At 44.5% G+C, this 26,500-nt stretch overlaps 1 protein-coding gene and 1 long non-coding RNA gene across 6 annotated transcripts in view; one reads left to right on the top strand and one right to left on the bottom strand.

Moving 5' to 3' along the window:
- LOC133487553 (ryanodine receptor 3-like) overlaps positions 1–26,500 on the bottom strand; it is a 102,645-nt gene that overhangs the window by 71,808 nt on the left and 4,337 nt on the right. For 3 of the 5 annotated variants that reach the window (XM_061794300.1, XM_061794301.1, XM_061794302.1), the window contains exons 2-11: positions 17,253–17,372; positions 14,296–14,400; positions 9,599–9,613; positions 9,201–9,275; positions 8,748–8,826; positions 8,223–8,335; positions 6,406–6,505; positions 5,871–5,964; positions 1,091–1,165; positions 621–777 (exon numbers count right to left, since the gene is read on the bottom strand). In XM_061794300.1, coding sequence (XP_061650284.1) covers positions 621–777; positions 1,091–1,165; positions 5,871–5,964; positions 6,406–6,505; positions 8,223–8,335; positions 8,748–8,826; positions 9,201–9,275; positions 9,599–9,613; positions 14,296–14,400; positions 17,253–17,372 — 933 coding nt within the window. The remainder of the gene's footprint in view (positions 1–620; positions 778–1,090; positions 1,166–5,870; positions 5,965–6,405; positions 6,506–8,222; positions 8,336–8,747; positions 8,827–9,200; positions 9,276–9,598; positions 9,614–14,295; positions 14,401–17,252; positions 17,373–26,500) is intronic. The other 2 variants (XM_061794303.1, XM_061794304.1) reach the window with 1 other exon arrangement.
- On the top strand, positions 11,792–16,468 carry LOC133487554 (uncharacterized). The gene is made up of 3 exons (XR_009791369.1): positions 11,792–11,915; positions 14,326–14,427; positions 16,254–16,468. It is a non-coding gene; the product is annotated as an uncharacterized LOC133487554 (long non-coding RNA).

Genomic DNA, 26,500 nt, shown 5'->3' with positions numbered 1-26,500 from the left:
TGTTTACATTATGTCATGTCACACTTTCAGAGTTAGCTGGGTTAGACCCCTTCGAGGCCTCATTCACCGGTGACCACAATACCTTTGTCTAAATACAGTCTACAAAACACAAGCAGACCATCTTATTGCTCTTTGCATTCCATGTTTCTTTTCCATTAAGATCCGACATTACTCTAGCCTACACGTGTGTAAAGTTTTGGGCTTGCGTCGTGGGGTGGAAAAGACAAGCGGCGGAAAGCCACATCCACGCGAGTGCTGGGATTTCACAAAATGCTCAGCATGTATTCAAGCTGCAACTCGTTGCTCATACTTGAACCAAAACACACAAAAAAGACAGACCACAGATAATTTGCACCAATCACTAGCTATAATGCTATCTTTTATCCCATTAAACCGAGTCGAATGGTAAATTCAGTCATCTAAATTAACCTGGATGCTAGCTTCTGCTCGGTCAATCACGCTTGCCCTTGAAACATGGTGATTTCCCAGTGCGATGTGAGTGGATTGTTCTTTGCGGCTGTCTCTCAATGGAGCTTCTTTGATGAGGACGTGTGCGATCCTTTGTGACGGGGGTCACCATGTAGAGTAAAAACATGCATGTTCGTGTGGCCTCGCCTTACCTTAGAAGCTCTGAAGCAGAAGGCAGTTGAGATTGTGTCAGACCTCTCACGGTCCTGAAGCACCAAGCCCCGGTCCTCAGTCAGGGCCAAGTAGTGACCGGTTGTCAGGTGCCGCAACCGGAACGGCTGACCCCAGCGGATGTGGCTCCCACTCCAGCTACGTTGCAACATGTGCACACACACAAAAAGATGTCACGAGAATCTGGGTAATTCGGATTCCATTTGCCAAAACCCTGACGCCCTAATATGCACGAATTAGTCAATCTGAGAATGATTGCCAGCTCTTAATTATCAAGAGTGTCGTGCGATTAGGTAGAATAATTAGCAAATGGCTGAAAACGTTTGACTAACTATGCTATTTAATCATCCACGGAGGCCGGAAAAAGCAAGAAAGCAACAGCAACAAGAAACGACAGGATTGACAAAAAATGATTCCCCAATAAAAAATGAGGAAATTGTTCACAACTCACCTGATCCGGAGTGGCTCCAGCCTCCATAACGACCTCGCCTTTGCCCCGGCTTTACCTATCTCGTAGTTGACGATCCTGTCAACACAAAGAGACGCATGGGTTGGTAATGTTTTCAATGGCCAGACGCCACTATACTATACAGTGCAGGTCATCCATCCTATGTGACACAAAAACATCCGTTGGCTGTCATCTGTCACACAGATAACCACTGGGAGGATGCTTGACACATAAACCCAGGAACAATAAAGCCTGGCTTGTAGTGATTTGCTGGAAGGTCTGTTCAAAGAGAGACACGCAGCCCGAGATAAGCCACAGCAATGCCCTCTATCAAGGAATAATACCAAAGATAATACCTGGCTCATCACTTCGAGTGACATCTTAGAGAGAAATGTATGAAATGTATCTTCTCCTTCTGTGAAATTTCAAGGGCACAAAAGGAGGAGAAGCCCAAACGTTGAAATGACTATTCAATACTGCTGCCCACAATTGCCATGCTTTGCTCTAAAAATAGACTCAGTGTGTGCATGTCGGTGTGAACGTGTGCCTAGGAGGAAGATACATACACAAACACTCACATATGTTGGTATCGGGACACTTGGCCATACATCTTTCAACAAGATGTTGATCATGTGTCTGTGGTCATTTTTCTGCATTCGTCCTTCACAGTTGTGAAGTCATAGGTCATCCGATGTTGGATGCAATGAAAAAACGATCACAATAATGCTATAAAGGGCAAAAGATCTTTTCTCGGGCCATGAGAATTTCTCTCCCTCACACAGGCACCCCTTGGTTGGATGAGAGGGCGCGGCTCACATGAATTTCTGTTCTAATTCACCAATAAAGGCGTTTGATGGCGTTGAGGTCAGTCCTGGACCAAGTCTGCGGCTTTGACCCACTTTTCACCCACCCAGCGTGCCCTGTTTTTCATCCCATGAGAGTTTTGATGGTCAGGGTGGCACGATTGCTCATCTTTAAGGACTTGGTCTTTGGAGCAGGAGGTCACAGGTCCAGCTGTGGGCAAAAATTGTAAAATGGCAACTACCTGTTGTAGAGATGCTAGTCAACTTGCCGGCTACTGTCAATGAAGTAAGATGGCGCCTACCAGTGTGGTCGCCTCGGTAACGCGCTCTCTAGTATTGTCTTTGTTTTTGTGTTTTTCGTCCGTCTTTGGAGACCTTACACGACTCACTTACACAAGGGGAGACCTGGTAACCATCAAGGAGTCTACTCCAGACTTTCTGTCACCAACTTTCGAATATCCGCTCAGTTTTTTCCCAGAGTTACTCACCGGAGCGGCGTCCGCGGTTTTCGGCGCATGGAGACGGAAGCGGCGCCACAGAGGGAAGCGAGCCGGCATTCAGGTGAAACTCCGCAAGAGAGGACACAGATTGGCGTTCCCGTCGATCCACCTCGCGAACGTACGCTCCCTACCCAACAAAATGGACGAGCTTCATCTTCTGTTAAAGACAAGTAAAGACTTCGGACGTTCCGCGGCCATGTGCTTCACGGAGACCTGGCTCTGCGACGCTGTACCTGATGCCGGCATTATGCTTCCCGGTTTCCACATCCATCGAGCGGACCGCGACATGGAATCATCGGGGAAAACAAAGGGCGGCGGGATATGCCTCTATATCAACGAAAAATGGTGTACGGACGTCACGGTGATCAGCACACACTGCAGCCCGCATTTGGAGTCGCTATTCGTAAATTGTAAACCATTCTACTCGCCACGTGAGTTCGCATCATTCATTCTCGCTGCCGTCTATATTCCGCCTCAAGCTAACACGAACGCCGCATTGCTAACGCTCGCCGATCAAGTCAACGAAATTGAAAAAAAACACCCCGACTCACCCCTCATTATTCTCGGGGACTTTAACAAAGCTAAACTCAACCACGAACTCCCTAAATACAAGCAGCACATCGACTGTCCTACCAGGGAAAATAATACTTTAGACCACTGCTACACTACGGTAAAAAACGCATACCGTGCTATACCTCGTGCAGCCTTGGGCTCGTCTGATCACTGCTTAATTCACTTAATACCGACGTACAGGCAAGAACTTAAATGTGCGAAGCCTACAGTGAAAACAGTCAAAAAGTGGACAAATGAAGCCAAGATGGAACTTCAAAGCTGCTTAGACTGCACAGACTGGAGTGTCTTTGAAAATTCAGCTGGCAGCCTGGATGAATATACGGACACTGTCACATCCTATATCAGTTTCTGTGAAGAGGTCTGTGTTCCAACAAAATCATTTCGCACATTCAACAACAATAAGCCGTGGTTCACTGCTAAACTTAAGCAGCTTCGCCAAGCTAAGGAGGACGCATATCAGAGCGGGGACAGGGCCCTGTATAATCGAGCTAGAAACCAGCTGACCAAAGAAATTAACATTGCAAAGAGGATCTATACAGCAAAGTTGGAAAAACAGTTTAGCGCAAACGACTCTAAATCAGTCTGGCATGCATTCCAGTCGCTGACTAATTACAAGCGACGATCCCCCCAAGCTGAGAACAATAGCACACTAGCCAACGACTTGAATACCTTCTACTGCAGATTTGAAAAGGACAGTTTCACACCACACACCAACCCGGCCCCACCCGCGACCACAATCACACCTCTGACCTCTGCGTTAACCATCCATGAACAGGATGTGAGACGCATCTTCAAACAACAAAAGATTAACAAAGCGGCAGGCCCGGACCACGTGTCTCCATCCTGCCTCAAAGTCTGCGCGGACCAGCTCGCGCCAGTCTTCACTCAGATCTTCAACAGATCACTGGAAATGTGCGAAGTTCCATCCTGCTTCAAACGCTCCACCATCATCCCAGTCCCCAAGAAACCTGCAATCTCGGGTCTGAATGACTACAGGCCTGTCGCTTTGACATCTGTGGTCATGAAGTCCTTTGAACGTCTTGTGCTGGACCACCTCAAGAGTGTCACAGGTCCCCTGCTGGACCCCCTGCAGTTTGCCTACCAAGCGAACAGATCTGCGGATGATGCAGTCAACATGGGACTGCACTTCATCCTAGAACACCTCGACAGTGCAGGGACCTACGCGAGGATCCTGTTCGTGGACTTCAGCTCAGCGTTCAACACCATCATCCCTGAACTCCTTTCATCCAAGCTTCTCCAGCTCAGCGTCTCACCTGCCATCTGCCAGTGGATCTACAGCTTTCTGACGGGCAGGACACAGCAGGTCAGGCTGGGGGAGGCCACCTCATCCACACGCAGCATCAGCACTGGGGCGCCCCAAGGTTGTGTCCTCTCTCCGCTGCTCTTCTCTCTCTACACGAACGACTGCACCTCAGCGAACCCGACTGTCAAACTCCTGAAGTTTGCAGATGACACCACTGTCATCGGCCTCATCAAGGACGGTGACGAGTCTGCATATCGACAGGAAGCGGAGCGGCTGGAGCTGTGGTGCGGCCGACACAACCTGGAGCTGAACACGCTCAAGACTGTAGAGATGATCGTGGACTTCAGGAGGCATCCTTCGCCACAGCTGCCCCTCACGCTGTCCAGCTGCCTTGTGTCAACCGTCGAGACCTTCAAGTTCCTGGGAATTACAATCTCCCAGGACCTGAAGTGGGCGACTAACATCAACTCCGTCCTCAAAAAGGCCCAGCAGAGGATGTACTTCCTGCGGCTTCTGAGAAAGCATGGCCTGCCACCGGAGCTGCTGAGACAGTTCTACACAGCGGTCATCGAATCAGTCCTGTGTTCTTCCATCACAGTCTGGTTTGGTGCTGCTACAAAAAAGGACAAACTCCGACTGCAACGGACAATCAAAACTGCTGAAAGGATTGTCGGTACCCCCCCTACCCACCCTTGAGGACTTGCACGCTGCCAGAACTAAGACAAGGGCGTGCAAAATCCTCTCGGACCCTCCCCACCCCGGTCACCAGCTCTTCCAGCTCCTTCCCTCAGGTAGGCGCTACCGATCAATGCAAACTAGAACTAGTAGACATTCCAACAGCTTCTTCCCTCTTGCAATCAACTTCTTGAACAGCTAACTTACAATTCCATTACAACAAGCTGGCAATTTTTTGACTTGAGTTCGTTGTCACATTTCTGTATTCTGTATTATGTATTACTCGTGCACTCACTGTAGTTGTCTCGCCGTGCTGCACTATTTGCATATAGTGGCCACTCATGCCAGAGTAGCATCTGCTCCATTTGCACACTGATTGAGGAGTATCTGTAACATTTGCACAACCATTGTCCCAGATTATCGCAGTACTCGTCACTTTAAACCGCATACACTCCTTGAAGTCTCAGTGCCCTTTGCACAATGGTCATTGCACCGGACTATTGCGTCATTAGCCATTCGAACTGAGGACTCTGCATCTTTTTGCACAATTGTTGTTTGTTGTTGTTTTTTGTCAATGTCTTTATGTCTCCAAAGTGTTCTGTAAATTGACTGTCTGTTGTACTAGAGCGGCTCCAACTACCGGAGACAAATTCCTTGTGTGTTTTGGACATACTTGGCAAATAAAGATGATTCTGATTCTGATTCTGAATCTGATTCTGATGTGCCCTTGAGCAAGGCACCGGACGCACCCCACACATCCCCATCTCAAGTGGTGCAGCATTTGTTGTGCACCTCTTTTCCTCTGAGTCTCTCCTTGCATACCTGCTTGCGTGCTTTCTAATACTCCGTGCGGTGCGAAACAAATACACAACAGAGTGTGAGTTCCGATCTTATGAGGTCATCACCTGTGCCTGACCTTTAAATTACGTCAGAACACAAGCAATCGATCGCTTTGTTGTACTTTGTACCTCTGCTGCTCTTCACTCTGGTCTGAACCAGGGATGGTCACCACCTCGTCGTGCCCATGAAATAGCCGCATCACATGGCCCCCCAACAGGTAGCCTATAGGAGAATCGGACAGAAATGAAAAAACACACACTTGACCTTCAATGTCTTGTTTTATGCAAAAGTGTCACAATGTCTCTCAGAACAAGTGAGATGATAAACATGAGACAGAGAGAGAGAGAGAACTGCAATACATTTTTAATTATAACTTCATTTCATAAGTAATGCTTTTTGTTTGCTTTTTCTCATTTTGGCATTATTACTTTTGCAATTATTTCCATTGTTATCACAGGTGGTAAAAGGAGGGGCTGGCTGAGGCAACTGCTTCCATGTTATTAAAATAAAATGTAAATGTTTTTGTTTTTTTTGTTTTTTTCCTTCTTGCTTCATGTTTACAGTATAAGTGATTTATTCCAAGGCCATTAAAATGGCTCTTGAAAATGCCCCCCAAAGAAAATAGGATCGCGTGATGGCAGGGGTTTCGGCTCAGCGCTCTACCTTCCTCTACGTTGCTCCCGGAGCAGATGGGATGGACGTTCCACAGTGTCTGCATGAAGGATGCGTCCACCTGAATGTTGCCATTGGAGATTGACAAGTGCTGTAGAATACAAGATTGCACACTGTGTTGAATCTCATCGTGTGTAACCAACCAGTAAGTAGTTTCAATATTTGATGAAAAAGAAGGGGGGAAAGAAGTAAGGTCCAAGATTTACATAATACAGTATGCTCACCGATCATGTACATTATATATATATATATATATATATACACCTTTTGCATAAAAACATTCTGCGATAGAACTAGAGTATCGCATTCTTATGTGTCCTTCTGATTTCAGGGTACTGGCTCCATCTGATACAAATGTATGTAAAAAAAATAAATACAAAAATAAAACTCTGCCTTTACAAATACAATAATGTTCGGTTTTGAATGAAACTGTCAGAGTGGTATTCATTTCATGATGTGTTTATTATTGTAGTTGTAGCTTGCAGTAGTTTAGAATTGCACTGCATCATATTAAGAGGTGTTTTTAAAAGAGGTAACCAAAATAATAGAAACAGCTCAGTACACGTTTACACGATTACAACCTACCACAACAAGCAAAATCATCTGACACTGGGGTCAAACAAAACATTGTTATCCTTGCAAAGACAATTTGTGATACCTCTCTTGCATTGGATTCGATTGTAACTAATGTTGTGACCGCAGAGTGTGTATCAGACTCTAGCAAACAAAGTGACTAGCAGCTGTGTCCTGATCAGAATTTCTCCCCAGAGTACTGTGCAGCCCTTAGGAGCTACATGTCCCCACAAACTAATGTATGGGTGACAGCAAGGACAGATTGCCAGATTGACGTTAGTGACTACAAGGCACTCGCATTATTGTCGGCCACGGGCATGCTGTCACCATCTCCATGGATCACTGAGAATGTGTTCTAATGGTTTCAAGTGTGCAGTTCTATCGTGCGAAGATCAGGGAGCAGAATGTGCTGTAATATGGAACAAAGCCTCGCTGAAGGGGGTGACAAGGTTGTGACAAAGATGATAACAGCACAGACCTCGACCTCTTTTTAAAAAGCACTGACAGCGTAGCAGTATCAATTCAATCGCAACAGCATGAAAATCTTGCAAAAAAGACACGTTTGCAGTTAATGTGACATTTTATCACTTCAAGGAAACTTTTTTGAACACAAAGTGGCACCTCACCACCACTGGCTGTGGTCACCACATTACTTTTCTTGAAGACAAAAAAATAATAATAATAATGATTAATGAAATAATAATAATAATAATACATAATTAAATGAAAATATTTAAAAATATATATAGAACAATTTTATATGGGCAGGATAGAAATTACCGTCATTTCTCGTGTATAATGCGCACCCCCAAAGTTGACCAAAAAAACCCTATGTACAATGCATTTTTACAATGCATGATTTTGCTTGTGCCCAGATGATCAAATGCTCCCTGTTCAGTGGCATGTCAACGTCTGATTGAATCAAGATCACCAATGTCCATTGCTGGAATTGCTATTTATTTATTAGTATTAGTTGGAGTATTATTGACAATTATTATTAGTTTATTTAGTTTTACATCTCATCCTACCTCTGCAATTTGGAAAGGAAGTTTGCTAAGATTGGTCGCTATCATATCATTACTGCTCCCAAATGTTTTCTTCCAGTTCAGAAAAACTTGACGAGTCAACCAATGTTCAACAACTTTTGTTCCCCACACATTCATCGTTCGTGAACACCACTGGTGACCATTTAGAAAACCGTTGTGACGTGAACATGACAAACAAGAGAAACTTACAAGATACCGCTCAGAGGAAACGCTGACAAGGATGAGGTCATCACCAATGCGCACCTTCTCTCCTTCTGACCGCTGCTTGGAGGCGGGGTGGATTGTCCACCAACACGCCTCACCTAGAGTGATACACACATTTACATAAATTGGATGGTATATAAGGTGAAATACCCCACTGTTGGCACCCAAATATCAACTCAGGTTATGTAAAAAAGGGGACCATTGTAACAAACCTCATCAGAAAGGTGACAGCTCATGTACTGCAAAGACTGGAAAAACACAACTATTCAAATCTGATGTTGGGTGAGCACAAGACTATAAAATGTGTTGGAGAGATGTAATCAGCTCTGACAAAAGAAATACACTTTCAATCCTCAGCACGCTGCAGGGAATATTAACAGTGATGATAAAAAGGCACACGGTGAGATTTGCTCAGGAGAAACCAAGAGATGGATCAAGAGGAGGAGGTGTCGAGAGAGAGAATCTGTGGAGGATAAAAAAAAAGTAGTGAAGCTTCTTTTTTTTTCGTACCTGTCGAGTCCTCCTGCAGGCCGACATCAAATGACAGCTTATCGGTCTGTGACCTTGAGGTCTTCAAACAGGCCAGGTACTGTGGTCAACACACACGCGGAAAATCAAGCATTCAATTACCATGTGTGATTGTCATATGTTGAAATAGGATCAGTGGGAACTTCCCCCAACAGATGCAACACAAGGTGCTGTCAACAACCCCACGCAAATTGTAGGACCCCAGCTTTTCGTAATACAGTAAATGATGTCCCTGTGTAATATAGTATACAGCTGCCAATGGGAAGGGGAAAAATTAGCATTTTAGATAACAAATGCTTGTCCTCTACTTTTCCTAATGTGTATGGTAAAAGCATGCCATGTTGCAGAACCATATACACAGTAAAAGCCATTGCCATGGCACATATCATATTCTGCTCCTGCTGTAATCCAGTTTAATGGCGTGCAATTTCTTACCATGGAACTGAAGGAGTGCCGTAGGAGGATGGCATGTCCGTACAGTAGAGTCTTGTGGCCACCACTCTGTGCTGCCTGAGGACATAATTCACACATAGACAGTCCATAATGACTATAACTGTCATATATGACCTCAGCGAGAACCTCCTCACAGACAAAGATGGCCTCATGCTGGGCATACATATCTTGGGGAAGGGCTCATCTCCCCAGGAGATACTGTATGTGCAAGGATACAGGCTCATCTTTCCAGCAATGAGGAATGTGGGAAGGATGCCGGACTACGGTCAGTCTTGTCAACATGAGCAGGGAATGGCTCCACCAATTACAGAGTTAAAGATGCAGGAAGGTGAAGTTTTGGTGCTCTTTTTGTTCAGGCGGAAACTCCTATATTAACTCACCTTTCTTATCAGCCTCTAGGAAGCATTAAGGTAAAACAAGAGTTTCATTATTCGAAGTCTTTCTTGTCACCATGGTTGATGCAAATGACCTACATCATTTCTGTCAATAAGTACATGTTTAAGAATGAATATTCAAGAAAATGCAGTCTGTCACACCAAAACTCTTTCATTGACATGGCAAAGGAGGACTATAACTTAATGCTATGAATCTCCTAATGGCATTACAGTCTGTGACATACACTAAATGGATAAATATGGATTTGGTGGTGTTGAGATCCGGATTCAAACTCATTTTGTCTTTGGGGGGCCATGCTATTTGCACTGGGTCACCATCATGCTGGAACATAAAGGGGTTTTCGAGAAAAAGTCCCTACAACCGAACTAAGCATTGAATTCTTTGAAATGACTCGATAAGCCGGCACGGTGACGACTGGTTAGCACAGCCGCCTCACAGTTCTGGGAACCGGGGCTCAAATCCCGGCCCCGCCTGTGTGGAGTTTGCATGTTCTCCCCGTGCCTAGGTGGGTTTTCTCCGGGTACTCCGGTTTCCTCCCACATCCCATAAACATGCGTGGTAGGTTGATTGGAGACTGAATTGCCCGTAGGTGTGAATGTGAGTGCAAATGTTTGTTTGTATGTGCCCTGCAATTGGCTGGCGACCGGTTCGGGGTGCACCGAAGATAGCTGGGATAGGCTCCAGCACGCCTGCGACCCTAGTGAGGATAACCGGTAAAGGAAATGGATGGATGGATGGATGGATGGACGGACTCGATAAGCTTCAAAATTACGATTCGCGGCAACTTAAAGGACCAAGCCTCCTGCTGCTAACAGATCACTTCACTGCTTAAATGGTGTCTCCCACAAACGTTGTCCATATAGGGTATATATATTGAATATATTGTTGAAAGCCTCCCCCCATTCTTACTTATTCTGTTCCCTCTATATACAATATGCACCGTCACTGACTACCGGGACAACAGCCAGCCAGTGATTTGATGCCGAGATTGGGTGCAGCGGGCGACCACTCAAATTGTTGAGGTATACTGAGTTGAATGCAGTGAGACACATCCAGCTGCAATCACCGCGACCAATAAAGCCAAGCCTCCCACCCCTACACCACTGTGAGGCAGTCATGTATATAGATGAAGCACAGTGAAAGTGATCGAGGCACACAAACACTTTGATGCTGTTGCCACAATTACTCAAATGAGAAAATGCATCAGCTGTGAGCTAATTCAACCCTAAGGGTAAAGCGTTTTTGATGAAATTGATGTAGAAGGACGTGGATGGTGTCGAATGTCATGCACAAGTGACGTATTGAATCCAACAGCGGGAGCACCCCTTCAATGTGCAGGACTCCTGCTGCTGTTTGTTTTATTAGCCAAACTCTGTTAGACTCCGGAAGTAGCCACAAGTAGAGCAACAAAGGAAGTCTTCTGAGCAGTGCTGTCTCTTTGACGGACTGCTGCTGGATATCAAGCTCTGTGTGGTTGGCATGTTATCTTTTGAAGTTTACGATGGTCCCCCCCGTGTGTCCTGGCTAAATCAGAGCCCGCCAGCAATGTGCTTCAGCCGGCATCTATTGATAAGCCCTATCGATATATCGAGACATATTCAACCTTCAGCTCCTCTGTAACGGTGCTTCCTTCAGTGACATCTCAGCTGAGGCGAAGAATGACGAAGAGGCCGACACTATTGATAGCAGATATGCACAGGTGGAAATGGAAAAAGTGCACAGAATAGCACTGCACAAACAAACAAACAAATGAGCAGGGGTATTTGCAACGAGAGGCTAACAAAATAATGATTCCTCACTATACTGAAAACCATGCAATAGTATGACCTCTGTTATGAAGCTTAAATTGGCATTGCAGTGAATTTGTTTTTTTTCTTCACAATTTCCTGTTTTCAATTTCTGAATGATCAACCTAAATTTGGTTAGAATTTGGTATATTTGGTATACATTTGTACTTTCTCATCATGATTTTCCCATTACACTATTAAAATGCGGAAAAGGTGTTTTTCGTTCGAAATGTTCAATGTGTAGCTATATAACTGTCTGAATGTCAAAACAAATTTGATCCAGACCTGACGACTGATTGTGCACGGATATTTAGCAGACTTGGTCTCACCCATTAGTCCTTGGTTTTGCACATTCACGAGAACAAAGCGGTGTCCCAATTCTCCGTAAGGGTTAGGACAAGGACTAACACAAAGGGTTACGCAGCCCTTCAAACCAAGCGTGGTCCGAGGGTTAGGGGGTTCGGCCTCCGCTGACTGACACAGAGCTTGCTTAAAAGACGACGGAACGAAGAATGTACGTGAGAATAATTAGTGATATTCATAGTAATGATAATCAGGTTTTTATCAACAGAAATATTAGCTATGTTTTGAGTTGTTGATAAATCGCTCGTTAGCTATGTAGCTAATGGAGTATCGCTAGTAATGTCGCTTCTGACTACTGTGATGTTGGCTTTCCGTGTAGCCTATCATCACTCATATAATGCAGCGTTTCATCGACATGAAGCGGTTAGCTGTGAATAAACATTTGACTTGGAAACAGACGTGACTGAATAACCAGATGCACCCCAAGACAAGTAAGTGCCTTCTACAACAGCCCACAGTAGGTATGTTACTAAATCCCGAAAAATGCTGGGCATTTTTCTCCCATTCTATTCTACCTGAAAATCAGATACGTGAATTTAGCCGTGGTCCAATTCAGTTGGGATTTTCTGTGATTCTGACAAAGCTGAAAAAAATCACATGTTCACAGGATTTTGAAACCATATGGAGGTGATTCACTATTATTAGTCTTGCTTTCGGTGAAGTTTGTAGTAACTCTGTGACAAACACGGTGCTCTCAGTTTGATCATCAAAGTGAAATGCCCAGAAGGCTTGAGCAGACGGCGCCCTGTTTAAACGTCACATTTCCATATCAACTAATAAGAATGAAGAGTGAAGGTTTCAGTCACAAGATTCGGAACGATCTACTGCGATTTCTGGCCGGAGAATCTTGGCATACTTTTGACATAATAAGTGGCATAAAATCCTAAATCCTACAAAAGAGGGCTCATTTTATCACAGCTATTATTTATGTACAGCTCTCCAACTAAAAATATAGATAGTGCTTTTAAAATGTGTTGCAGCAAACAGTCAGTATTTCTGTTTTGATACATTTCTCACATATTTTAATTTTTCCCAAAAATGTGCAATAATCCCACTCCTACCATATCATATTATGGGAATTCTGCCAAATGCGAACAGCTGTAGGTTCTGTAAATCAATACAGTATGCTTCAATACTGCAAATTGGGAGATGCCCAACTTTCACAAGTGTAATTCATCGCATTTGAATTAGATGTCTTGCCCCTATTTGCAATGTTGAAATCAGGGGGTCCTCAGTGGACCTAACCCTCAAAAATGTGCAGGTGGTCCCGGACCTTAAAAAGGTTTAGAGCCGTGACTGAGCATTAGCTCAGTGGTTTATCTATATTTTGGGCTGACTTTTTCCATAGCTGCCTTCCATAATTCCCTGCCAGCACACCCCAGGATTTTCTCCGAGTTACTCTGCTTTCCTCCCAAAAACATGGGTGGTAGGTTAATTGAAGACTCCAAATTGCCCGTAGGTGTGAATGTGAGTGCCAACGGTTGATTGAACTGGCGACCAGTTCAGGGTGTACCCCGCCTCTCCCCCAGAGTCCGCTGGGATAGGCTGCAGCTCGCCCGCGACCCGCGTGAGAATAAGCGGTAAGGACAATGAAGGAATTAGTGGAGATTTATGCTCCTTATCCCAGTGGAATGCTTGCATCATCTCATCGAGCTAAAAGAAGATACTGTGACAAATGTCAGCTTATCTGACTCATATGAAACAAATGATACTGGTATGAAGAGCCAACAGAATATCCTGAGGACACAAATAATATTATGACACTGCCATTCGTGAAAGGGAGCTGTCTGAGAGGAGGCTAAAACTCTATTTGTCTCTGTCAGCTCTCTGTCTCTCTGTCTCTGGTGCAAGTCAGTATACTAATAGAGCATCCAATTCTACATTTTCGCCACTAACCCACAACAACCACTATTAGTCCTATTATGGAGACACATGTCTCAGTGGTATGTGTCTTCGGACGTCATTTCACTGCGTCATGCATTAGGGGTAAAAAGGGAAACGGTATGAGCAGCGAACATACCCATCGATCCGGGCCACGTGTCTACCATGTGGAAGATGGAGATTGAACACAGGTAATAAAAGACAAAGACGGAATAATAAACAGAGGACAAAAATACAGTCATATTAGGAGACATTTGGTATCAACGATGATAAATTCACCTCATATTGATGAGATGTGCACCTAACGTCCAGCTCGTCTCATTATTCTCGAAGTAGCTTGGTCATGAGCTTTTTCCACAAAGTTTGTTTCTCCCAAAGAAAACTGTGCAGCTAAATTCATCCTCATGAATATTCATGCGGGCCAGGACCTCTTGGCCACTGGGGACCCCTGGTCACTGCCGTGGGCTTATTTAGGCTATTCATCTCGAAACCTAAACTAGGCAGACTGCAGACACTGCAAATGAAAATCTTTTTCCAAATGCTGCACAGCCTGCAGTACAGAGTATGAAGCTTGCGATGGCACGTCATTTGTGATTGAGTTTCACTTTACAAGTGTGGTCTTTGCTACATTTGCGATGAGCGTTGCTCACCCCTTCACTGTTCTGTCCGCTTTTCGACAGCATCTCCTGCAGGGCCCGCACTGACAGGGACTGTTCCAGCACAAAGGTACAGATGCATAGGTCTGGAGGGACACACTGCAGCAACAGAACAGAGCGGCTCAGGTTAGAAATTAGGACACCTTACTGTAACATTTCTTTTTGGATTCAACGATTCCAAAAATAAATTAACACATACAAATACTCACTCCCTTAGCACATTGGCATACACTGTGATAAACTGCACAGTAAATGTTCTTATAGTAGTACATATACAAAGTACACACACACACACATCATTAATTATAAACATTAAGTTGATGTTCTCCACAGATATCACTCAGTTATTCCACCATATTAGAATGTATTTCTTTTAACAGCGTGGGACATGTTCAAGTAGAGGAATTGACCAGGAGGTCGCACTTTCAGACAGACACGATTCTAAGTCATCTTTCTATTGAAAAAAAACACTAGGACATAAATCAGCAAGACATGTGGCAGTTATATAAGGTACACATTCCACAAAGTACTGGTAACAAATACAGAAATGACAACAACAATTAAAGTCACAATAAGGACGTTAATTGTTGCCAAAAAAAATAATAATAATAATAATAATCCACAGGCATTGAGAGGAGCTGCTATGACTGGACATGATTGAAATTGTCTTTGTTCACGTCCGCAGCGGAGTAGACCTCACTTTTGAAAATATGCTGCTTTACTTTCATCTGCGAAATTACCAAAGCCCAGTCTAACCCGCCTCCACGCAAATGTACACTCCCCGTTGCGCCAGATTTACACCCGTCACAAAAATAGAGTCCATTGTGTTGCGTAAAAGAGCGCTGTTAAAAGACTGCATTAAATGAGTTGTACAAAATAATACAGACTCAAATATGTGTACCACATAAGTGCAGGATAAAAGTAAGATTATGTGATGTTTCTGCGGAGAAATTATACGAAACGGCTGGATGGGAAGCAGTGCAGCCCCGCCCTTCTCAACCCCTGTGGGTGATTAACAGCGGAACTTTGGTCCTCCCAAGCAATGTTGAACTGCCCTACAGAGCATGGCGGTAAAATGAAGGTCCAGGGGAGCTTGAGTGGATGATGAGTGTCCATTCCTGGCAGGATACACTCTCACAGGGCAAAGCAGAGAGACATCTTTACAGCAGCTTGTGCCAAAACCAATCGTTGAGGCAAATAGCGTTGGTGGCTTGGCTGTATCACATTATTTATTGATAGTTTCAGAAAGGCTTAAGACTGATTCCGTTCTTCTCGTCAGCTTAAATGCAGATGACAGAAGATACAAGAGGTCGTGAAAGAGCTGGCCTGATACTCTCAGTTGGTGTTCATATCAACACACTGACAGGACTGACCTGTCACAACCAGTCGGTCAATTGATTGGCTACCGTTGTAAAACATACACTTTATATCAGACCCATACTGTTATGCTGTCCTGGTGGCTGATTTCTCGACCAGCTCACCCTCACAGCAAAGCTTCGAATTCGGTATGGCTTTTTGGTGTTGTTGTTTTTTCTTGAAACAGTTGCGCCAATGAAGACAGAGTAACGCATAGGAAAAAGATCAATCACACATCTCTGGTTTAATTACCATTCAATATGGGAAGAGAGACCCTCCGCCTCCCCAATTAACACATACATCTTCATTGTGGGACCTGGTTGAGGGCAAGACCAGTTACTGAAACGGTAGATGGAACAATAATTCTCCGATGTCCAGTCAGCTATTTAGGACTGTCTCACACACCCACAGTTCGGGGTGTACCCTGCCTCTCGCCCGAAGATAGCCGTAGTGAGGATAAGCGGTAAGGGAAATGAAGGAATGAATGAATAATAGTTCATCGGTTCATCGGTCAGGCAATGAATGATGTTTTAATGAGAGTCAATGCGTACGGAAGTTGAGCTGATGTTTACAGTTTCTTTATTCATTTTTCCTAGATGCAGAAGAATTTCTTGATCTGGATAAAACACTCATCTCACCCAAGTGGAAAATGCCTTGGCTAAGGATGGATACAGTACCTATTGGTATTGTCCCACTTGTTAAAACTCTTGGGAACCATAAAGGTACTGTACTTTGTGTTAAAGTACCAAAAGGGTGAAGACATGACCGACTGAATGACTTTGGTAAAAAATGGGTTTCATTCTTGAAATAAAAAAAAACAAACGCTGATGTCTTTCATTGCTGTTCTTTCGTTACTGAGATGTGTTCTTCTTAATGATTCATTGATTAGCATGTTGCAGTGTTACGCTTCAATTATGTCAAGCTATGCGATGCTAATGCCTATACTGTGTTTACTTAGTGGACTAAAAAAAACGAACCAAATCTTTTTCAGAACCATGCCGTGGTGGGTAAACCAATTGTATCTAGTTACAGTTGCACCAACTATAAGACGCCGCATCAGCTACAGAAGCACAGCTCAGCAATAATAAAGTTGAAGGCAGCTACAGCAAGTGACAACACAGTCAATGAAACCATCGATCCTAAATGTCACAGGGGTGTCATTCAAAGAAATCCCCATCAGACAGCAGGTCCACCAAGGCAGAGTCATCTCTGAACCTATGCAAGAAACTCTCATAAAGGAGGCTGCATTAGTTTTTCTGTGCATCTCCAGTTGGCTTCCCTGACTGTTTGCTGCAACAAAGTAATGAGCTCAATGGGTGTTTGGTTCTCGCCTAGATGAATCTTGAAGCTTTCATCCAGTTCACTTTTATGTACTTTTGTGGAATTAGGTGACAAGATTAGATTACAGAAAAGGGAAGCCCAAATGGTTTAACTCCACCAGAACATTTGATCTGATTCATTTTCTTGTATATTTAAGGCAATTGCAAGGTTTCTGCATGGGGTGTCCACAGACCGCTTAACACTTGCACACAGATGGATGGATGGCCGGATGGACAAATGGAAGGTAGACAATAGACATGAGTTTGTGTGCCTACCTTTGCCTCAGATGTTGGCTCCAGGTAACACAACCGGTTGCCCAGCCCTTCGGCAGCCAGGCAAAACTTTCGGTTCTCCTTCTGGATGCAGGCCACGCACTGGAGCACCACTTCATCATCCTGTCAAGACAAAACGGACTTCAATCTGGGTGTGCGCTCGTGCAGAGCACGTGGCCACCCCCAAATCTTTGGCCGGGACACTTAGGTCCAGAGACCTTGGGACTGTTCAGTGGTTAGTTCACCACTTGCATTGCATTGGCAGTTCAATAATGAATGCAAACAGGCATAGATCATATGTGACAACCCTAACGTAAAAAGGCAGTTAGTGGAGTACTTCTACAACCGTCAAAATGGTACAGTTACAGTTGCACGAAAGGAAAATGTCAACCCTTTGGCATGACCTGGATCTCTGCATACATTGGTCCGTTACATACAGTATGATCTGATATTTACCCAAGTCACAACAAAAGACGAACATTTTTTTCTATTGTTACAGTAATACCTCACAAACAATTTCATGACATGTTTTCCTGTAAATGTCGCAGTGCAGGTGAAAAAAAGTAAGTGAACATTTGGATTTAATAATTGGTTGAGCCTGTGTCAGCAGTGACAACCTCAATCAAACGTTTCCTGTAGTTGCAGCTCAGACCTGCATGACAGTCAGGAGGACTTTTTGGACCATTGCCTTTTGCAAAATTGTTTTAGTTCAGCAAAGATGTCTGGTGTTCATCACTCTCTTGAGGTCTCAATTGGGTTGATGTCAGGACTCTGACTAGAACTAGAGAGGGTGCATTGAAGCCATTCAGTTGTTGATTTCATCCTGTCCTTTGGATTGTCGTACTGGTGCATCACCTATCTTCTGTTGGCAGACAAATGGTCTTAACGTCTCCTGAAAAAAAGTGTTGATAAACTTGGAAACTAATTTTTCTGTCAATGATAGAAACGTGTCCAGGCCCTGAAGTACTAAAGCTGTCACAATACACAATACACACCTCCACCATACTTCACAGTTGGGATGAAGGTTGGATGGAGGTTCTCCACACATAGTGTGACAAACAACTCATCTTTGGTTTTATCTGCCCAAACAATGCAGGAACTTGCCTGTAGCAATGTGGAACATCCAGGCACTCAAACTTGCAGTGATGTTAGTTCGAAAAACAGTGACTTCCTTCGCTGTGTCCTTCTTGTTTAATATTGTACTTATCGTAGATTTGATCGGATTTTTCTGCTCATTGAGCATTCTGCACTGTTCTCTTGCAGTCGTCTTTACAGTACAGCCACTCCTTAATTTGTAGGTATTCTGAGAGTTCTTTCACGCAAAGCACACATCACATCACATCAGGCAGCGGTTCTTCAGAATATCCATCCGTCTATTTTACGTACCGCTTATCCTCACGAGGGTCGTGTGCGTGCTGGAGCCTATCCCAGCTATCTTCGGGCGAGAGGCGGGGTACACCCTGAACTGGTCGCCAGCCAATCACAGGGCACGTATAAACAAACAACCATTAGCACCTACGGGCAATTTAGAGTCTTCAATGAACCTACCGTGCATGTTTTTGGGATGTGGGAGGAAACCGGAGTACCCGGGGGAAAAGCCACGCAGGCACGGGGAGAACATGTAAACTCCACACAGGCGGGGCCGGGTATTGAACCCGGGTCCTCAGAACTGTGAGAGGTGCTAACCAGTTGTCCATCATGCCGCCTTCCTTCTTCAGAATAGAAAGCTCAAAATGAGTGTGTGATTTTTATAGGGCAGGGCAGTTCTCAGCGACACCTCCAATCGAGTCATATTGATTCGGCTCGAGGTTGGCAAAGTCACTGGGCTAGGGTTTGTTATTTGAATTTTTCATTAGATTCTTTATTGGCCCACATTATTGTAGAGCAGGGTTTTCAAATCCAGTTCCTCCCTGGGACAGAAAATAAAACTGTAATAACTAATCCTAAAACCACAGCAGCCAGATATTTATAGTATCGAAATGCGTTGTGCGCCAGCCTGCCGACGAATACAATTTGCGAACAGCATTTTACTCTGATTTAAAATACATAAATATATGTAATCCTGTATATACTATCCGACTACAATAATCAATGTTGATAATTCAATACATCTCATATAAAATCCATTCAATAGCCCTCATGGAGGGCATCAAAATAACGCGAAACAAGCTCATCTCGCTATCCTGCTATGCTCTCCACAGCTGTTTCATTAGCCAGACAGTCAAACGGTTATCTGTCTGTCAAACCCCACATCTAAACAAAATACTTCACATATAATATTTTTGAAAACTATATTTTTTATATAAGTTTTTCATGTCAAAGACTCTTTGAGCAGCACGCTGAAACCCAAACACATTGAAATGATATTTTCCCATGAGGATGCATCATCATTTCATATTCCTCAAGCATATTGTGGTATGCTGCAAATATAAAGCCGAGCACTCAAGTACACCGTTAAAGTACAGAGTTAAAGCTCAGCGCACACGCACGCAGAGTTGTTTTTCTCTCCCTCGACGAGCTAAATGGAAGGTTTTCCTTTCCAAATGCAATGATCAAACACGTCCACGGCTGATCCCTTTGACCCCCCACCCAACCTCTGTAAGGCTATTTACACTGTTCGTATGTTGCAAATTAGGTTGAGGCAATTGATTGAAACATTCCCGGATTTGAAAACGCCTCAATGAAAATATGTACAGGAGGTTTTTCTTGGACAACATTACTGTAGTAAAAATGTGTTTTTGAGAAGTTCGAACTCGATTTCTTGGGCATGCTGGTGGCGGACATTTCAAACGTGAAAGATTGCAATGGCATACTGTACTTATAACAAATGTTTTAATGAGAGCCAACGCAAATGGGAGTTGAGCCGACCTTTGCGTGAGTACGTACGGTAAACATGCCAGAGGCATGCCGTTGCTATCGGGTCACAGTCAATTGTTTTAAGAAAGATTTCTTAGCATGTAAATAACATTATCTGAAAATGTCATACAATATTCACGCAGATGGCTGGACTCCTTGACTGCAGGGCCTCTGCTCGAGTTTTCTTCCACCGTTGCGAAGCACTCAGTGCCAGCTTGATTGCATAGCAGTTAAATGATCCCCTTTGCCAGAAGCTACTGATTTTTGTTCGAAATACAACTGCTAAAACAAGCCTCCAACAACCACCGTTGCATAAACGAGACTCGAAACGCTGAACTTGTACTCGTTACGCTGCACGATGGCAGAGTAAGCGGAAATCTGCTGATATGCGGCGCTATGGGACAAGGGAGGGGGCGGGAGATTGTTGTACAATGGCCAGCTGCGTTATTTAATGTGAGGAATGTGCTGAGAGCAGAATGCAGTGGCAATAAAGTAACAATATCCCTAAAATCTATGTTACAGTGCAGCCTGATGAAAAAGTGCAACCAAAGCTGAATGAATATATAAGAACGCACTTTTGTTGCAGGTCAGTCCTAGTAGAACACTCAAATTCTAAGCACATAGTGGAATAAAAAAAAAAAAACTGTGTCTTAACGGTGTAAATGTTGAACTATCATTTCGGGTAGCATTGATGCACCATTTATTGGGAAAGATGGACCTCAGACTCCAGCATATTGCACGAGAGCTCAGCAAGCATCAAAGAATGAGTTTTGCATTTTCTTGAGTGGTTGGTGACGCATATTCAAAAGACGAAAGGACCCGCAACAATGGCTATTAGGAGACAAAGAACAGAAGAACAGAAGAAGAATATGCTGGGCCAAAATTCAGACACTTGTATGAAATTCAGATACTGACTAACAAGAAGGTTAAAAGGATATATGAATTCATGAGATACATGAACGTGTTTAAAAATTGACAAAGGTTTACTACTAATACCACTACTTTCTTTATGGAAAATTGTCGAAAGCTGAGCAAAAATCTTTAACCTAAGTAAGAGTGCAAGGGATTTCCAAATATTGTATTTGAAACGATTGTCAGAGTAACCTGTGTAAAATGCAAAACGAAGGAATAAAAAGGGATTAGATGCCCCCCAGCCATTAGAATTCATCTTGTGACATGAAAGTGACCGTGCGACCCAATGTTATCGCTATCCATCCATCCATCCAATGTCCGTCTCGCAGACGTGCCGGAGCCTATCCCAGCAGACTGAGCGAGAGGCGGGGTACAACCATTGCCACTCACATTCACACCGATGGGCAATTGAGAGTCTTCAATCAAGCTAGCATGCATGCTTTCGGGATGCGGGAGGAAACCGGAGTACCCGGAGAACAGGCAAACTCCACACTCGGGGAGGTCGGATTCGAACCCGGGTTCTCAGAACTGTGAGGCAGATGTGCAAACCAGTTGTCTACCTTGCCACCAAGTAGACCCTCTAGAGTTGAAAAGAAAGAAAGAAAGAAACTCAGCTCACTGATACAAATGTTACTTGAAGAAGAACCACAGCTCTGTGATGTCAACAAAGAGAATAATTGAATTATCCTCAAACAATGTGAGGCTTAAATTGATTCTCCAAGGGCACCTTGAGATTGAATTTGACTCTATTCCGATATATATTTCCCCCCTCACACTCTCTTAGTCCTTTGTTCTGTGTAAATCTATAATCATGTGGTCTCCATTGTGTGCATACTGCAGCAACGCTGTCAAATCCATTTACCTCTGAGACCTGTGCGTGTAGTACTAAGTAAAGCATATCAATGAGCGCTCCGATCATGGTATTTTCCTGGCTTCGACCAATCGCGTTCCTCGGATGCATGGGGAAAGGGCAATATCGGTGGATATTTTTGCATCGTGACGGTAGGGCCTACTGAAGGTCTCCTCTCCTTCAAGCCACGAAGCCAATCGCTGGACACGGGGCTCGCTCACAGGCACTGCACGGGCTAACTTGGGCCGTGGCCCACCGGCGCTCGACTCCCCCTCCTTGTATCCAAAACAGGTCCTAGCAAAGTGCAACACCGTCTACGTCTACCTCCTGTGACATCACGCACCCAAACCTTCCCTGGGAATTGATCAAATAACTGTGAAAGTCAGCCCGCAGCATCGCCGACATGTTTGACTCCAAAGTGATAGGCAGCAAATGGTCCATCCACAATTCCAGAATAAGATCATTTCAAGGTGACATACAGTGTTGTAACATGAACCCTTCTTCGGGATGGACTCTGCAGCAAACAAAGACATCTGGAGGGAAAGTGGTCAGCCTAAAAAGCTTTATAATAGCCTAGAGAAAGCACTACTTTTGTCTCAATGAACACTCCACAGCTCACTTCAAGATAGGTCCTTGGCATCAAGACGCCACAAAATGGCAGCAAAGCACTACTTTTTTCTAAAGGAGGCTCCTCGATCATTTAAAGGTGACATATGGTGTTCCCCCACTATTTCAGGGGGTTAGGGACCGAGCGCTGCTGCCAACCGACAAGTAAATGTGCAAGTAATTGACGCTGCATTTAGAATTGACTCGTGGTGGTGGCAAGGCACTACTTTTGTCTCAATGAAACTCCTCAACTCCTTTCAACATAGTTTCTTTGCACCAAGATGCCACAAGACGACGCCAAAATAAGTTTCATTTCTCGAGCCTGAGCGAAAAAGTGATTAGTGGAATAAGTGATGATTTTGAGTTTTAGGTTCCCCCCAAAAATCTGTGAAAAGGTGAATTTGAAAATGCCGAGTCAGCCGTGGCCCAATGGTTTAGCATCGTCGCCTGCCGCTGTGGGGGACCGAGGTTCGACGAACTCCACACAGGCGGGGGGCCGCGGATCGAACCCCGCCCAGTCGGATTTTGAAGAAAAATGTTCAAAGCACTGTAACATCACGCACAGTTTGAACACTTCATTGAGTGATAGTTTTGCAGACGACTCGAGGGAGCCTGCGTAGCACCGGTTGCACTGGTATGACAGTTTGAGAACCACTCAGGTGACTTTGGGCAAGACTGGACTGGTTGGCATCTTATTCCATTATGAATGTGTCAATTCGCCCCCAAACGTGATGGGAATATGATACCATTGTGGAGCAATATCCTTGAAAATCCTGACAATCATGGGACTCTCGCCTTGATATATGTGACAACATATATATCCAGTGTTGTGGCTAAGAGTACAACTTCACCGAGTGCCCAATGCCAGCCAACAGCGTGCACAGGCTGACTCACATGGCAACACTTTGTACTTGGCAGAATGCTCCAGCTGGAGTACAAAATCCAGCTGGACAGCAATTTCACCCCCTCCAAGCTGTCTTTTTCTCGCCCATGCAGTGAGAGCATGTACTCCACAAGGGAGGTCTAGTAGTGGGCAGCAATAACAGAAAAGAAAAAAATCCTTGACAACCTCCGCCGCACCCTCGTTACAGTGAGCTGCTTTGTTTCATTGAAGCCGTGCTCCCAAAAACACATCTTTGTTGAACGAATTGGCCCGTGACGCCACGGAGTGTAGCGTATTGGTATCGCAGCGAGCTTTGATTATTTCCCGTCGTTGATACAGCTGTTACGATCCCGCCAACGCGCGCTAAGTTAGAAACCCGAGCGGCAGATCGAGGTTTCAAGCTAAACTGAACTGGAGAAGCTTGGACTAAAGAAGCTTGTTTGCAAAATGTGCCCATTTTGCTCATGAAAGGAAAGCACATGTTCATCAAGTGTGAACGTGGCTGTGGGTCATCTGACGGGCGGGCTCATAAAAGGAGGCTTTCAGTGAACTCTGCAGGCACATTGAAGCCCTCCCTGGTCTGGAGGTGCTATAAAGTCTGTCTGCGAAGCCCTGGGGGAGTTAAGGCTTTTTCATTGCCACAGTGGTAGCTTTAATCTGACAGTTAGCATTTTCGTCACCACGTTGCTTTAGACCTTTAGTCTATTGAATTGAAAGGGGGAAAAACATGAAGGAATAAACACCTCTGTACTGTATTTTCCCTGCACGCAACGTGATGGCGTGATGGCAGCATTAGGGTAAGGGGTTTTGTAGTGGGAGGAATACGGAACAAACAACCTCTTCCTCAGTTGGCTCATTTGCCGAGGGAATTGAGGCTCTTTGTGAAACAGGCCGTATTTTTCGGTGAAAAAGCTTCTTGGAGGCCAAATGGGGGAGGGGCACAAGCAGCACATTTGTTACTGCAGCGTCCTGAGTACACAAAGCGAATTCTGGTATTTGGGAGCTACTCTGCCTAGAAACAATAGCACTTGTGTTGCTGCTGTTGTACTCGTCGTATGGAACAATATTTTCTCATATGTATTAGACTTTACTCTTGTATGATTGAAGACCTTTGTTTTAAATGGTCAACGTGACCTTTGACCGCAGCTGCCTTTAGCTGGATCAATAACCTTTCAAATAAATACCATTCGTCCGGCTTGAACATTCTCAGGAAATGAATTCAGGAAATTGCGAACAGCTACGAGCAACAACGACCCGCTCCCTTCATTTGCGTCGCTGTAGACCCGAGCTGCATCATACTGACACTTTTGAGTTTTGAGTTACGTTCGTTTCTTTTTTGACACTTTTGACCTACTTTCCGTAAAATGGCCTTTTAAAGCCCGCCCTGACTTGAATTCTTCCTCCGTTCGTCCGTGCATCAATGCAGCAGGAGAGCCGAGAGCGACGCCGATGCGTCGAGCTCTGTTTGCTCAGATACGCTGATGAAGAGTTCGTGTGCCGGTGATTTGCCGCCAATCACGGCGTCATTCTCTTTCAGAGAGGCACAGTGACCGGAAGCAAAAAGATGTGATGTTGAAATCCGTCCGCCCGCAGGGGGAAAAGACCGAGAGATTTTTGTGTTTGTGTATGTTACGGTGACTGAATTGCAGCACGGGTTGTGAAAATCGGGCAAATCACAAAATGAAGCACTACCGGTTTAATCGATTCCAAAACACGCTTTGGTGACAAAAACCTCGCCCGAAGCATAAAGAAGCATAAAGAAGTATTGTTTGTTGGGAGCTGCCTTGAGCCTCGGACAAAGTTTCCACCTTCCCCTCCGAGGGAGGGCAAGGTCAGCTTAACAGCACCCAATTGCTTCAGTGAACGCTCCTCGAAATAGCTTACTCAGGGCACAGTGGTCGGAAAAGGGCAGTCGAGCACATTACAGCCAGATAGCAAAACCGACTGATTCGCAAGCACGGCCGAACGAAGGAGGATATGTGACACACTGACATTGTTTCTGCGCTAACACGCCCGTGGCTTCTCGCGGAGTTCTCCCTCTCGACGAGAGGGAGGAAGAGATAAGAGACTCTTCTTCCTCCGTGCATCTAATGAGGAATGAAACCCTGCAGATACTGTATGGTCAGACCCACCCCATCTTTGGGGTCAGCTCGAGTTGCATATGTGCTTCTTTTTTATGCAGCTGAGCTTCTCTCTGGATGGATGCATCACCGTACTATACTAGATTGCTCAAATTGGAAAGTTTTGTGCAAGCATATAACACAACACAGGTCAAGTAAGTTCGGCATGTTGTTCAAGTTGACGTGTGTGTGTGTGTGTGTGTGTGTGTGGCCATTCATTGCCATTTACTGCATGTTAGTTTGCGAGCCCTTCCACACCCTCCTTAAAAGATCTATCATTTCCAAAAGATGTAACAACATGTTGGCAAAGCACCACTTGTGACTAAATTATGCTCCTCAACTCACTTCAAGGTAGTTCTTTGACACCACAAGATGGCGCCAGAGCAATACATGAGCACAAAAAGAGCAAAGAGGTGAGTTTTTCAGCAAATAACGAAGGATAGGTTCAAAAAAAGTTGCACGAACAGGTGAATCCACAAATTGTGAATATGTGGGGGGGGGTCTTTTGGTTCAGGAAACAAAAATGAGTGCATAGCCTCTTTTAAGCAGAGATCTCACAAAATAGCCACTGTAGAAGACGTTGCTCTTGCTTTTTACATAGAACTCAGAGGTTGGATTTTGCTGTAGTGTGTTTTTACGCAGCAACGTGGCATCCTGCACAAAAGACAAAACCAACTACAGCGTAATGAGCACACACACATCAGATAACCCAGAGACACAAGCCAGAATAACATGCTCTTCCACAGAGGAAGTTGAAAGACACACAAGATGAATCAGGGCCGCTTATTGCACCACTGTGGAAATGTTTTCATTGGGCGACACGATCGATAGCTCATTCCGTCAGCTTTCGGTCGGTTCCCTCGACCTCCCGTGCCGATTTTATCTGTGGGCCTTCATCATGCAACAGAGGGAAATTGCCCCCGCTTAATACCGCTATCGCAACAAACCAACTTTGTTGAGCAGAATCATGAATTTGTCCCGGGTGATGCAAAAGGAGCGATGTGAGGGAAATCTCTCGCGTTGT

This window comes from Phyllopteryx taeniolatus, chromosome 13, assembly GCF_024500385.1.
Source record: "Phyllopteryx taeniolatus isolate TA_2022b chromosome 13, UOR_Ptae_1.2, whole genome shotgun sequence".
Classification (NCBI taxonomy): Eukaryota; Metazoa; Chordata; class Actinopteri; order Syngnathiformes; family Syngnathidae; genus Phyllopteryx; species Phyllopteryx taeniolatus.
The sequence above is the reverse complement of the archived record's forward strand: the minus strand, read 5'-3'. Positions and strand labels throughout refer to the sequence as shown.